Source organism: Capra hircus, chromosome 3 (assembly GCF_001704415.2).
Source record: "Capra hircus breed San Clemente chromosome 3, ASM170441v1, whole genome shotgun sequence".
In the NCBI taxonomy this organism is placed as follows: domain Eukaryota; kingdom Metazoa; phylum Chordata; class Mammalia; order Artiodactyla; family Bovidae; genus Capra; species Capra hircus.
Genome location: NC_030810.1, coordinates 28,820,743 through 28,833,119, shown reverse-complemented (window position 1 = coordinate 28,833,119; position 12,377 = coordinate 28,820,743). Strand labels below are relative to the sequence as shown.

Sequence of the window (12,377 nt, the reverse complement as noted above, 5' to 3'; positions counted from 1 at the left end):
ATAATGATATTAGTCTCATTAAAAAATCATGTTTTCTTTGACCATTTAATGAGAGAAGTGCTTATGATATTATTTAACAGAAAACAGTGACTAATTTTCTTTTTACTCTGCTGTGTCCTACAATAAGAAAGTGTTTTATATTAAATGAATAATGCTAATTTAAAGAATCAAGTTGCTGAAGCTTCCCAAATCTTTCTTTAAAAGCCACGTGTTGTTTCTGAGCTGAAGGCTGAGGGAGAGTAGAGCTGGACTCTCTAAGGGGATAAATAGGAAAAGGCCACCTTGAGTCTGCTCTCCACACAGACACTTGTTTTCTCATCTGTAATGTAAGGGTACCTGTGTCTGCCTTGGAAGGCCACCTGGGGGTTCAGGGAGAGCTGGTGTGAAAGTAGCTGGCTTGTTCTGAGCATCAGGCCAGATAGCCTCTGCCATCCACCCTGCCCAGGGCTGGGCCATCAACTCAGTCTTTCTCACACCGTCGTCAGGAGCACCATCTTTTCCATCTTCACCCTGAGAACAAGTCAGCGTCACATTTGTTGAATAAAACATTTATCAGGGCAAGAGAGGATTTTGGTTTTCCCAAATGTATCACCTGCGTGCCTTTCTGATCAGCATCGTTGACCCACCCTCCTTGCTTGACTGGTGGACTTGAACGAAAATATGAGTAATTTGAGAACGATCACCTCCTAAGAGGGTACTTCTGTTTTGGAAAGGTGTCAGTTTTCCTCCAGATTACATAAGAATTTTTAAATTTTGATGGGAAGATGACTTGTATAAACGATAGAAGTTTGGTAGGATAAGTAGATAAAAATAAATAAGAAAACTTCCACTAAAGAATTGAAGAAGATAATAAAATACATTGTAAAACTCTGATCATTAGAATGGAAAGAATTAGGACAGAATTTTTTAAAAGCTCAAAACCGTCCCATGCCTTTGTAAGAATTTTTGTCTCTGATTTCAAATGAGTGGAAAACTTGTATCAAGCTGGTTGACCATTTGAGGAGTAAAATCTATGTTCTTTACCAAAATAAGTTGCTGAACGATGAAAGAGTTAAGTGTAAAACCGATCTGTGAAAGAACTTGAAGACAGTATGGGAGGATGTTTATCTCACCCCATTTAAAATTAAAAAAAAATTTTTTTTCTGCTGCTGCTGCGGAGTAATTGTTGGCTGTAAATCATGAAAAGTTGCATTTTCGCAGAACAACCAACCGCAAACAAACAGTGCAGCTAATGGATAACCTGGCGTATTCCCCCAGGCAGCCCTCATCCTAGATAATACCAGGGGCGGGGGGCTCAACCAGGGCTGGCTTCTCCTCCAACGGAGGAGGTAGAAAGGGGAGAACCTGATATTTTGGGGATATTTTAACACATTACAGGATAGTTGGCAGACTCTCTTTACAGAGAAGTTTGCTTTTCTGTACACCGAATCATTTTGGAATGTTGGGCCAGAGAAGCCAGCCCCATCCCACGCTATTCCTGTTTACCTGGGGTCTGTTGAAACAGCCACTGTGGGCCTCCCAAGTCCTCCTTACTTCCAGATTACCAGCTTCCCTGGGTTACAAAACGCAGCCCATCCCATTGCTTAATCCTTCCCAGCACTTAGGAGCACGTAGGCCCACCGCGACCGGAACGTAGTGCCGAAAGCTGAGCGGCTTGCCGTGGCCGCCCCTCGCTAGGACAGGCAGCCCGCGTTTGAACCCCGGTGCGTTGGTTCCCAGGGCTGCCTGTGTTCTTGCTGCACGTGGTGTGTTTGGGGGATTCATACAGTCCCTCATTCCCTTCCCTGCAAGTTAGGAGTTCTGGGTCCTGTTTTGTGGCTGAGGAAAGGGCAGGAGAAGTGACTTGGAAGTGGTGACAGCAGGCTGCAATCGTAACAGAAGAGTGTTCTGTTTCTGACCCCGAGGGGCTCAGCGTCGTCCCGGAGGACCAGTCAGAGCCCCCAGAAGGACAGTTGGCGATTGTGTCTCAGAGGCTCAGTCCTGGTGGGGTTTGGCGACCTTCGAGGTTGGGTCTGGGCTTCCTGCGGGAGCAGCCTGGGAGGTGTGGAGTGTGGCGGGAAGCAGAGCACAGCCCCAGGTGGGCGGTCAGGCCCAGGGGCTTCTCTCAGCTTCACCCGCCCGTGTGAGCACGGGGCCAGGCACAGACACGCCGGCCATGTGAACAGGTGGGACACAGATTGTCTGGAAGGAGGCCAGGCTGGGGAGAGCAACGTCTGTTCACCCCTGGGACGCATTTGTTGAGGCAGATGTACCAGGTAAATGCCGGAAGGGCAGCATTTGAAAGAAAAAGTAATGGCAGTGCAGCCCACCTCCTCTGTGGCACCCAGGACCCTGACGGGGCCAGCGACATGCCTGCCCGCCTCTCACATCTCCCGGGCGTTTCCCAGCTGATCTGTCTGTAGATTCACTAAGCCGTGGACGTTCATTGATCTTCTGCTGTGTACAGCATGCCAGCGTCTTGGCGAGGGCACCCTTATTCATGAGGCACCCTGCCTGCCCTGCGGAGGCTTCTTCAGAACTAAAGCAACTGAGTGGGGAGCCGGGGCTCACTAACAGCTACTGCTGCTTGGAAGGGTGTGTGCACGCCCGCGGTGGGCACTGTCCCCCCGACCTGGTGGTGGTGGTGGTGGTGGTGGTGGTGGTCGTGGCTTGTGGCTCAGTCATGTCCGATTCTGCAACCCCATGGACTGTAGCCACGAGCCCCCTCTGTCTGTGCGGTTTAGCGATGAGGAAGCGTAGGCTCAGAGAGCTCATCTCTTACCCACTGAGTGACAGTCCTGGGAAAGTGCTGGTGTTTTGGGTGGGTGGCGGGTCTTTGGAGGACGTGGGTGGAGAGGTTGGAGGGGGCTGGGAGTGAGAACTCCCGTCTTATCTACGTGGGTGCAGCCTCTTACTTTCCACCCTCCTGTCTCCGCAGAGTGCAGCAGCCGCCCCGAGCCCCGTGCTTGGCAACATTCCCCCCAACGATGGCATGCCGGGAGGCCCCATCCCTCCGGGTTTCTTTCAGGTACGTGCTGGGCCCTCGGCCCTGTGCTGCTTTCACTCCAGGCCAGGCCCGGGGCAGGCGGGAGGGAGGGAGAGAGAGAGAAGTCAGTAGCAGCTCAGTTTGCCATGGTCTAAATACAGTTGCTTCATGCTGGTTCAAACCCTTCCCTTCCCATCCCTCTCGCCACCCCTTCCACAAACCAAGGAGGGGAGCAGAGAAAGCTGGAGAGCAGGCACCTCCGGCTCGTGCTGTGTCACTTCTGCCGGAGTTTGTTTTCTTCACACCAGCTTCGCGCTCACGACACAGCCCGCCCCTGGTCGGGAGGCGGTGGGGCTGCTTCCAAGGCCGGTGCAGAGCTGTCTTTTAACAAAAGGCCTTTCAGTAAACTGTTCTTTGTTTCTGTCTTGTTGCTGCTGTCATTGTCATTGTTTACTTTGCCTGCCCAAACTACAAACCTTAGGCGTAATCTAAAAAAACAAAAAACCCACCATCCTGGCAGGTCTGGGAATCCCTTCCCTCTGGTTAACCGCTTGATTTTTCCCGAGTGTGATCACAGAAGGCGTCCCACAAGCATCTGTGCCCATGCTCTGCCCGCCAAAGGCAGGAGCCGCGCTCATGTGGGTTGAGAGCCGGGTCTTCTCCAAAAGACACCTTGTTGGGCTCTCGGGTATGGGGTGTGGGGTGTGGGGAGACAGCCTTCTGATTTGCTGGGTGAGTACACTCGCCACACCCTCTGCACCACCTCTTGCATCTGTCTTATCCCCTCTGGGGACTCATTTGATTGAAACCATATTGGGACTGGAAAAGGCCATTGGAGAGGGATTGGCCTGTGGGGGCTGGAAGGAACTTTTATGATGGAGCTCTTAGGGATGACATGCTTTCAAACCTCTCCTCAGTCGGGTTTGAGAATCTGCCTGAGGTTTGCACACCTTGTGAAAGGTTGGTGGTGGTTCTTCAGTCACCACGTCCTGTCCAACTCTTTGTGACCGCAGGGACTGCAGCTCACCAGGCTTCCCCATCCTCCCCTGTCTCCCGGAGTTTGCTCAAACTCATGTTCATTGAGTCAGTGATGCCAGCCTTTGAAAGGTTAGCTCTTCCAGATAAGAATCTAGAAAGAGCTGTTATATAGACAAGAAAGTGGATATTTTTCTGTGAAGCCCAAGAATTCAAAACTGGGGCCAGGGAGACACAGTCTGAGGAGACTGTGGCTTGGTGACAGCCAGAATTTCGCACCGCTTGCATCCAGCCTGGGACACCGGTCGCAGGAAGCTCCCTGGCAATGGAGGAATCGGAGCAAAAGTGGGGAGGTGCCTCTTGGGGGTATTAAGGGGTTTTCCTCCCTGGGTGGGAGGTGACCTGGAAGACATGTCTGCCTGGCAAGTTTTCACGTTATAGTTGATGTTCGCTCTCAGGAGAGGAGGGTTAGGACATGCTGCTTACCAGCCAAGAAGGGAAATCAGTGAAATTTGGCTGTTCTTCAACAGAAAACAGCAGGTTAAGTGATAGGGATTTAGGGATGGAAGCTTAGGGTATTGGATGGCCACACATGTGTCTTGTCTGTGTTCCTAGCATATGGTCCAAACTGGGGCCTTGTCTCAGGAATGGAAGTGGAAGTATAGGCTCCAGGTTAGACCAGACCAAGCACTGCCTGGGGTGAGTCTTGGCACGAGGCCGCAGGCACTGGGGAGAGGGGCCAGGCTTACGAGAGAGAGTGAGATGTTCAAAACCTTGGAAATCCGTGGACCCAAGAAAGACAGGAGCTTGAAGGGCCACTGCCTGACAGGGTCGTCCATGCCGAGGGACAGCCATCTTCCCAGCCGCTGTGGACAGTGTACTGCAGCCAGGCGGTGGCCTTTCCCGTGGTGTTCTCTCCCATTGGAACTTCTTTCCCAGGCTCATGTTCTCCCCAGAGATGCCGTGGCTGCCCTTCCTACAGTGCAGAAGTGGCTTTCCCGTCTGGTGGACAGAGACCTCCCAGATACACGCTCCATCTGTATGCATCCCTGTTGAGGTTGCTTGCTGGCATCCAGGTGCCCAGTACAGGCCACGGTGGCAAGAAGAAGGGGACAACAGCTGGCTGGATTTTTTTAAATAGGCCGCTGACTTCTTTTTTGGCCTGAGTCTGGGGCAAGGAGAGGTTTGCTTGATAGGTGGGCAGCTCCCAGCTTCCTGCTTTGATACAGTGGTCCATGATTAAGGCCTAATTCCAGACACATATATTTCTTATGCCCTCCCCTGTGACGTTTCAGGGGTGTGTGGTCAGAAAGCACAGACTTTCTCCTGTCATTGTTTAGCCACTGCCAGGTACCATCCAACAGAGGTAGCTGTGGACCCCCTCCCCCCATCCCACCCTTGACTTGAGGTCTTCTCTGATCCTTAATTGGGGTGAACCATCAAGAGCTTGCTGGATCGTTGAGCAGGGGGCTGTGTGCCCCGACCTCTCTGCTTCTTGGCTGACTTTGGCTACACCCCCACCCCCACCCTCACCCGAAGGGGCATCCTTTCTCTATCAGTCAGTTGAAGGCTGATGAAGTCCTCCCTGGTCAGGATGCTGAACCACTCGGGCTGGGTCACTGCTGTGGGGAAAAGGTATCTCTCTGCAAGCAGATAGTGGCTGCTCATTTCCAGAACAGGCCAACTCACATCATAGCAGTACTAGCTATTGATTGCCGGCCCTGCCCCTCGCTCATCTTGCAGGCGGTCACTCTGATATTAGAAGGGAAATAGAGATGGTATTGAAGGTTTTATCTGCTGCCAACAGTTGAGCTTCTTCCCCTGCTTGACCACAGCCTGGCAGACAGCTCAGTGGCAGAGGGTCTTTGCACTGAGGAGCCAGCCTAGTCTGGCTGATCATCTCTGGTCAAACCCTGTCCCAAGGTGGCCAGCCCCATTTTTTGGTCAGAATTCCAACCCTAGTTGATGCTCAGTTTAGTTGGGGCCTCCAGGGTGGGTGGGAGAGACCAGCTTTCCACCCCTACCCCTGGCCCCTTGGATAGCAGCATAAGGAACTTTCTTCCTTGGGCCTTTGACTGCTAGGCTGCGAAGCCACGCTTGGGATCCGAAGGCTTAGCCGTCATCACATCAGGTCCCATCTGTTTGCTCTCCCTTACTCCGTGTTGGGGTTTCTGAGATGGACAGTGCCTGTGGTCCTGGGCCTGAGAGATGCTGAGGGCTGACCGGGAGATGTTTGAGACCTGACCTGACCATACCTCACTGTTCCACTACTGGGGTATTGTGGGGTTCTCCAGGTCATGGGAGAACTTAGCAAGGATATTCTCAATCAGTGTGTTTCTTATAAAGAAGACCTCCTTCATCTTGGCGTCCCCAGCACCTCGCGTGTGCTGAGGACCCAGGAAATGTTTAGAATGAGTTTGTGTCACTCTTATTTCCAGGAGTGGAGTCCAGCCAGCCCCCAGCTCTAGATGCAGCAGTCTGACCAGACTAGGGGGTGGTCCAGGGATGGTGGTATGGAATGCGGAGGACACAATAGACTGGAGTCTCAGGACACCTGTGCTAGCCCCTGCTTGTCCATGTACTTGCTGAGTGGCCTCGGCCAAGTTGCTTTCCGTCTCTGGACTGCAGTTTCCTCAGCAGTAGATGAAACGGGGTGGACCAGATGGTCTCCGAGGGCCCTTCTTACTGAATTTCTGCTTTGAATCCAGATGGATTTTACATAATCAAGCAGTGGTTGTTTTTTTTTTTTTTTTCCCCCTCCACGGAGCTTAAGTCAGTTGGGCTGCACATCTGGCAAACTCAGCTTGGCTTTGGCCACGCCTGCTGGTTTGGGTGGGTCCCCAGCTCCTTGGCCCTAAGGTGGTTTGAAGGGAGGCACCGTCCAATGAGGGTTTCTAGGTCCAGAGCTGGGGAATTGCAGGAGGGCAGAGGGGTCATGGAGAAGGGAGCATTGGGTACAGACTGTTTTTGTTCTTGTTTTGTTTTAAATTCCAATAATTGTTTTCAGTTATGTAGTGTTTTTGGCCATGCATCTTACTTTCATTTTAATCACAGCGTTTCTGCAGAGGAGGCGTGGCTGGTTGGGAAAGTGAGACTCAGAAAGGTGAATGACCTGCCCAGAGTTAACAACTGAGGGCTGTAATCAGAGCCTGAACCCAGCTTCCTAGTTCCTGATCCTTGAGTTCTTCCATAGCAGTCAGGGTCCTAATGTGGATACAAATCTGATTATGTAGGAGAAGAAAGAATAGAGAACAAGAGAAAAGAGGGGAAAATAATGGAAGGAGAAAGAGAAACTCCAGCCATCTTCTCTCAGAAGTAGCCAATGTCTCCATTCAAATGCCAGCAGAGGCCACAGGCCTAAAGACCGTGGCTTCTCTGAAGAAGACAGCCCTGGTGGACCCAGCTCCCTTTACCAAAATCTCAGCCTGACCTGCTCTGAACATCCCCAGATACTTCCCACCATGGTGGGCGGACATGTAGGGACCGAGATGTCCCCTTTTCCAGTGAGGCCTCATTTGTTCAGGCCAAGCCCAGCCACCTTGGAAGGAGGTTAAGGTCTGTTCCATAGAACCTTCCCCATCAGTTACAGGAGGAGAGAGGAGAAGCAGCACTTGATGTGTATAGCCCAGGAACCAGAGACATGATCCAGAAATAAGAGGGAGAGAGGCACACACAGCCTTGGTCCTTTCCTGTCGAGAGTATCAGATACACGTCTCTGCTTATCTGCCGTGGGGATAGTTGGGGTTTCTCTGGGAAACACACAGCCTCTGGAGGGCTCTGACTTGAAGTACCTGAAGCTCTGCCATGTAGAATATACTCAGCCCCACCTCTGTGAGGTCAGCCTGTAGATCTCAGATCCTCCTTAGAAAAGAAGAGGGAGGCCACTTGACGTCTCTGCAGGGAAGGCATTGCTACCACCTGCTGGTTTTACAATGAGGTAATGAGTTCCTTGACATTGGCGGTAACCAAGTAGAGACTAGACACCCAGCAGAGAGCCTGGGAGACTGTGAGCCTTGGGGTGGGGTGGTGTGTTTCCAGGGAAGATCAGAGTCCAGCAGATGAGAATATGCCGGTGGCAGCAGCTCAAGCGGTTCCCTAGTTTTCAGGCTTCCTTTCCAGCGGGGAGCAGGTAGCGCAGAGTGAGCTGAGTCTCCTCCTGCTGGAAAGCTGCGGCCGCAGGAAGGGCCACTCTGGCAAGTCTGCGACTAGGAGAGACTTGGGGGGAAATTAAACCACCTTGTTTTTATGGCTTTCAAAGCCCACTGCTAGGGAGGACAACTTGGTGGCTGGGGGCCCGGATCCCCGTTAGACAGCTGGTGAAACTGAGGCTAGGACCACAAGGGCGCTGGCCCGGGCTCGTTGATCACCCCTTAACTCATTGACCAGATGTGGTCCCTCAGGGTACAGCGACCTCCCAGTCACTCAGCCATGAGCAGTGCAAACCAAAGAGGCAGCCACGGACCCTGCCCTCAGTGGGCTCACATGGCCTGGCTGGTGCAGGAGGCGGGACTGACTACATGGAGGGGCCAGTGTGCCTGGGTGTGATGTGAAAGGGCAAGTTTGGGATGGCAGGAGGCCTGGATGGACACACAAACTTAAAGACAAAGGGGAGACATGGAAGGTTCCTAAGAAGGGGAGTGGGGTGGTCCGAGGAAGAGCCCCAGTGGCCTGGAGGGGGTGGCCAGGTGGGGTTGGAGCCCAGGCTGTGGTCACCTCAGGAGGTGGCCAGGCCTGAGCTGGAGTGGTGACTAAATGCTGTGGCTGGTGCCCCCTCTCGATGCGGTGGCCTCTCGCTGGGTATTGGAGCTGGGGGGCGTGGGGAGCAGAGCAGGAGGAGGCGGGTGAGGGCCAAGGGCCAGCCTTTCGCTGAGTCTCCCATGCCTCCTGCCCTGTGGGAGCCTCCCGTCCACAAGGGAGGGCCCCCACATGTGGTCCCACGGCTGTCTAGACTGGCCCTTCTTGGCCTCTCCAGCTGTGCCCGCAGGCCCTAAAGTGAAACTGGGTGAACCCTTCTCATGGCTGCTGGTAGAACGTTCTCTAGATTAGAGAAGGTTCTCCCTCTGTGCTCGCGTTTGCCTGTTAGGTAGGCCTGAGAGCTGACAGCGTTCCCACATTCTGGATGAGGAAACTGAGGCTCAGATTGGCCACAGTGTTGCTCAGGGAAGAGAGGCTCTGGACGGGGCAGGGGGATTCAGCGCTTCTTGATGAACCCTCTGTCCGCTGGCGGATTCCTCCCCTGCCTGGGCTTGCTATCCAACCCCAGGCCCTTGCCCCTGTCTGCTCCCTGGTGAGCAGAGGGGGTCAGTGCGGGAGGACAGAGGTGCTGCGTCAGGGGTGGGAGTCCCAGGCCCTCCAGGAGGCAGAAGCACCCCTCCTCCCCATCCCTTGCCCTGCTGTCTGCCTCCAGACTGACAGAAGGCAGGGTCACCCCTGCTGAGAAGGATTAGAGAGGAGGCGGGCCGCCCCAAATGCTGGGCCCTGGGCCATGCTGGGAGGTGGGGAGCTGCTGCTATTCCCACCCCCAGCTCCCACCTGTTCCAAGCCTTGGCTCCAACAGCAGCAGCATCTCTTGGTTACTGAAATGAAGCCAGGGGCGCCCTTTAAGCCTGAAGAGCCTTGCCCGGGGAGTCGGACACCCTGGTTTGAGTCCAGCCTGACTGCCAAACTGCTGTGTGTCCTTGGGGGGCCATCCTCCCCTCTCTTGGCCTTAGTTTGCTCATCACTCTGGTGAGGGGAGCCCAAGAGGGCACTCTAAAGCGCATGGACTGGCCTGTTCGTCCCTTCCCTGCTGTGAACCCACACGCAGGCTCCCCTCGCATTCACCTGGCCCGTGCAGAAAGGCTGGGACAGGAGAAGTGGTGGGGGAAGCCTTCTTTTCAGGCCAGTACCACCTTCTCAAAGGTCGGGGTGCTCTCCCAACCTGCCCGGCAGCCAGCCTGGTGCCTAATGTCTGCCCGGGACAGATGACCGACCCCGGGCTCCTAGCAACAGTGGACAGAAGGTCACTCCTGACAAGTCAGACAGCATTGCCCCCGTCACCTTCTCTTCTTAAAAAAAAAAAAAAGTTGTGACCTTGACCATCATGTGTGCCTGTATGCACCCGTGGGCATGTGTGCGTTTGCACACTCAGGCCGCCCCCTCCCCCCAAATGTGAACTCCACACGGTCACACCGTAAACTCTCTCTGATGAAATGGAAAGTTGAACATAAATCAGTGTCTGCTGCCCTGTTAGCTGTGCATCAGCAGTCAGTGCCTGGGTGGTTTGCTCGGTAACAAAGCACCCGGCAGCTCCGCAGGCCTCGACCGCCCCCTGTCGTGGAGCCAGCCCCACACCCCAGAGCCCTTGGGCTGCGGCCAGCCCTGCCGCGTGCCCCAGCCGCCCCGAACCCTCCTGGCTTCAATGCCTCTGCAGGGAGAGGCGGTGGAGTGGCTCCAGAAGGACCCTAGGGTGGAGGAGACCAGGCTGTGCTCAGCTACTGTTCCTCCCATCCCAGGAGACCCCAGTGGCCATGACCGCCTCCCCCACGACCTTCTCCTGAGCTCTGAACCGACTCCTTGAATCTCTGACTTTTATGGATCTGATGCTCAAGGATAGGTGTTAGCGTGTTGTCACCTCTGGTTTATTAAGACCTTGGGCTGGGTTATCCTTTTCCTCTTTGGACCTGGGTTTCTCTTAAAACTTGAGTTTCTCTCCCTGTGCTGGAGAGCTGCTCTGCCGTGAGTGTTCTCACAGCACTAGGGCCACGTCTGTCCCCCAGATGATGTCCTCACCTCTCGTGGGCCGGGGGCAGGAGAGACATGCTCCACTCATGCCCCGTTCTCTACAGATCATGCTGAGGTTTTTTTCCTTTAAAGAAAAAAAAGAAAAGGTTCAGATTCCACAGCCTAGTAGCAGAAGAGGTTTGAGGAAGGGAATTCCAGTGGAATCCTATAATAACATGCCTTGGCATCATGTGGGTTGAGATAGACCCCCTTAATAAGAGCATGTTGCCCTGAAAGGAAGCTGCCCTTTGAGGAGTCCCGGCTGGGCCTGGGGCTCTGGGGGCAGACTAGGTGGTCACAGGGCTTTCTAGCATCTTGCTGAGGTTCTGAGAGCTGGGGAACACAGCAGGAGACAACACAGTGTGGGCCGTGAGCTCATGTTTGGTTTCTGCCTGGATTAACTCTCCAGCTGACCTTTCCCTGACAAGCTCCTTCCTTCAAATGAAGGCCTTGGAATCAATGAGGTCCCAGGCCCAGGCCCACCCCTGGATTCCAGAAAGCCCCATCTCTTGCTAAGACCAAAAGGGCGGGGTTAGACTTAGGAAGAGCATGAGTGGGGAGGCCACAGCCTCCATGAGGTGTCGGCTCTGTGCTGGGTGCTGGTCTCCTCAGGGTTCTCCCCGGCCCGGGAGATGCCACTCAGCTCTGGGCACAGTATGGGGGAAGGGGAGCAGAGGGCACCCAGCTGTGGCAGAGGCTTCCAGAGAGGACTGGCACAGCATGCAGTGGCTGTGAGCAGGAGCAGGACAGCCCCCTGCTGCTCCTGGTGACATGTTCTGGGGAGGTTGTCCAAACTCTCTGGGCACTGGTCTCCTTGACTGTGCTGAGGAGCAGTCATTTAGCAAATTGTAATGCCTCCTTTGTGGAGCTCTGGTGAGGATTGACTATACATATACACGTATGATGCAGGTTCAATCTCTGGGTCGGGAAGATCCCCTGGAGGAGGCCGTGGCAACCTACTCCAGTATTCTTGCGTGGAGAATCCCATGGACAGAGGAGCCTGGGGGGCTACAGTCCATGGGGTTGCAAGGAGTTGGACCCGATTGAAGCGACTTTAGCATGTGTGTACGTGCATACGTGTGCTGCACACACACACGCATACTCTTGTTCAGTGATGGTTGATTACTGCCATGGAAATATGGCCCATCCAGGATCCAGGATGAGCACTGGTCAGAAGGCCCAGTGGCTGGGCCCTTGGAGCTCCCGTGAGCCTTTAGCTCACCTGCCCCCAGTGTGTCCTATCCCTCCTACACCTTCTCTAAGTAAGCTTCCTGGCGGCCCTGGGTCATGGAGCCTGGGTTGGCATATCGGTTGCTTTGGGAAAGTCCGTTCAACTGTCTGAACCTCAGCTGCTTCACGTGACAGTTGGGGGTGAATATACCCCCTACCTCTTGGGGTGGTGGTGGGGACACCATGAAATAATGCCTGTGAAGCCCTGCCAGGCACCTTGCGTAGTAAGCACTCTGGGTCCTCTGTTATGGACACAAGCAGGAGTGTTCTGGGCTGTTCTTTAAGCTAGAGGCCGGGGTAGGGGTAGGTCTTCCAGGTCAACCAAAAGCAAGGGCCCCCAGGAGTTTTCTCCTTTTTCCAGAAGTTTATCTCAGGGGTTTAGCACAGCTGTGGTGGCAGTGATGTGTGTAAGAGGTTCAGGGTATTCTCGAGGTGGATTGCCTTT

At 54.0% G+C, this 12,377-nt stretch overlaps 1 protein-coding gene across 2 annotated transcripts in view; it reads left to right on the top strand.

The window, feature by feature from the left end:
• The window catches only part of SSBP3 (single stranded DNA binding protein 3), a 165,580-nt gene that overhangs the window by 113,080 nt on the left and 40,123 nt on the right, over nt 1–12,377 (top strand). For both annotated transcript variants that reach the window (XM_018044504.1, XM_018044512.1), the window contains exon 5: nt 2,918–3,007. In XM_018044504.1, coding sequence (XP_017899993.1) covers nt 2,918–3,007 — 90 coding nt within the window. The remainder of the gene's footprint in view (nt 1–2,917; nt 3,008–12,377) is intronic.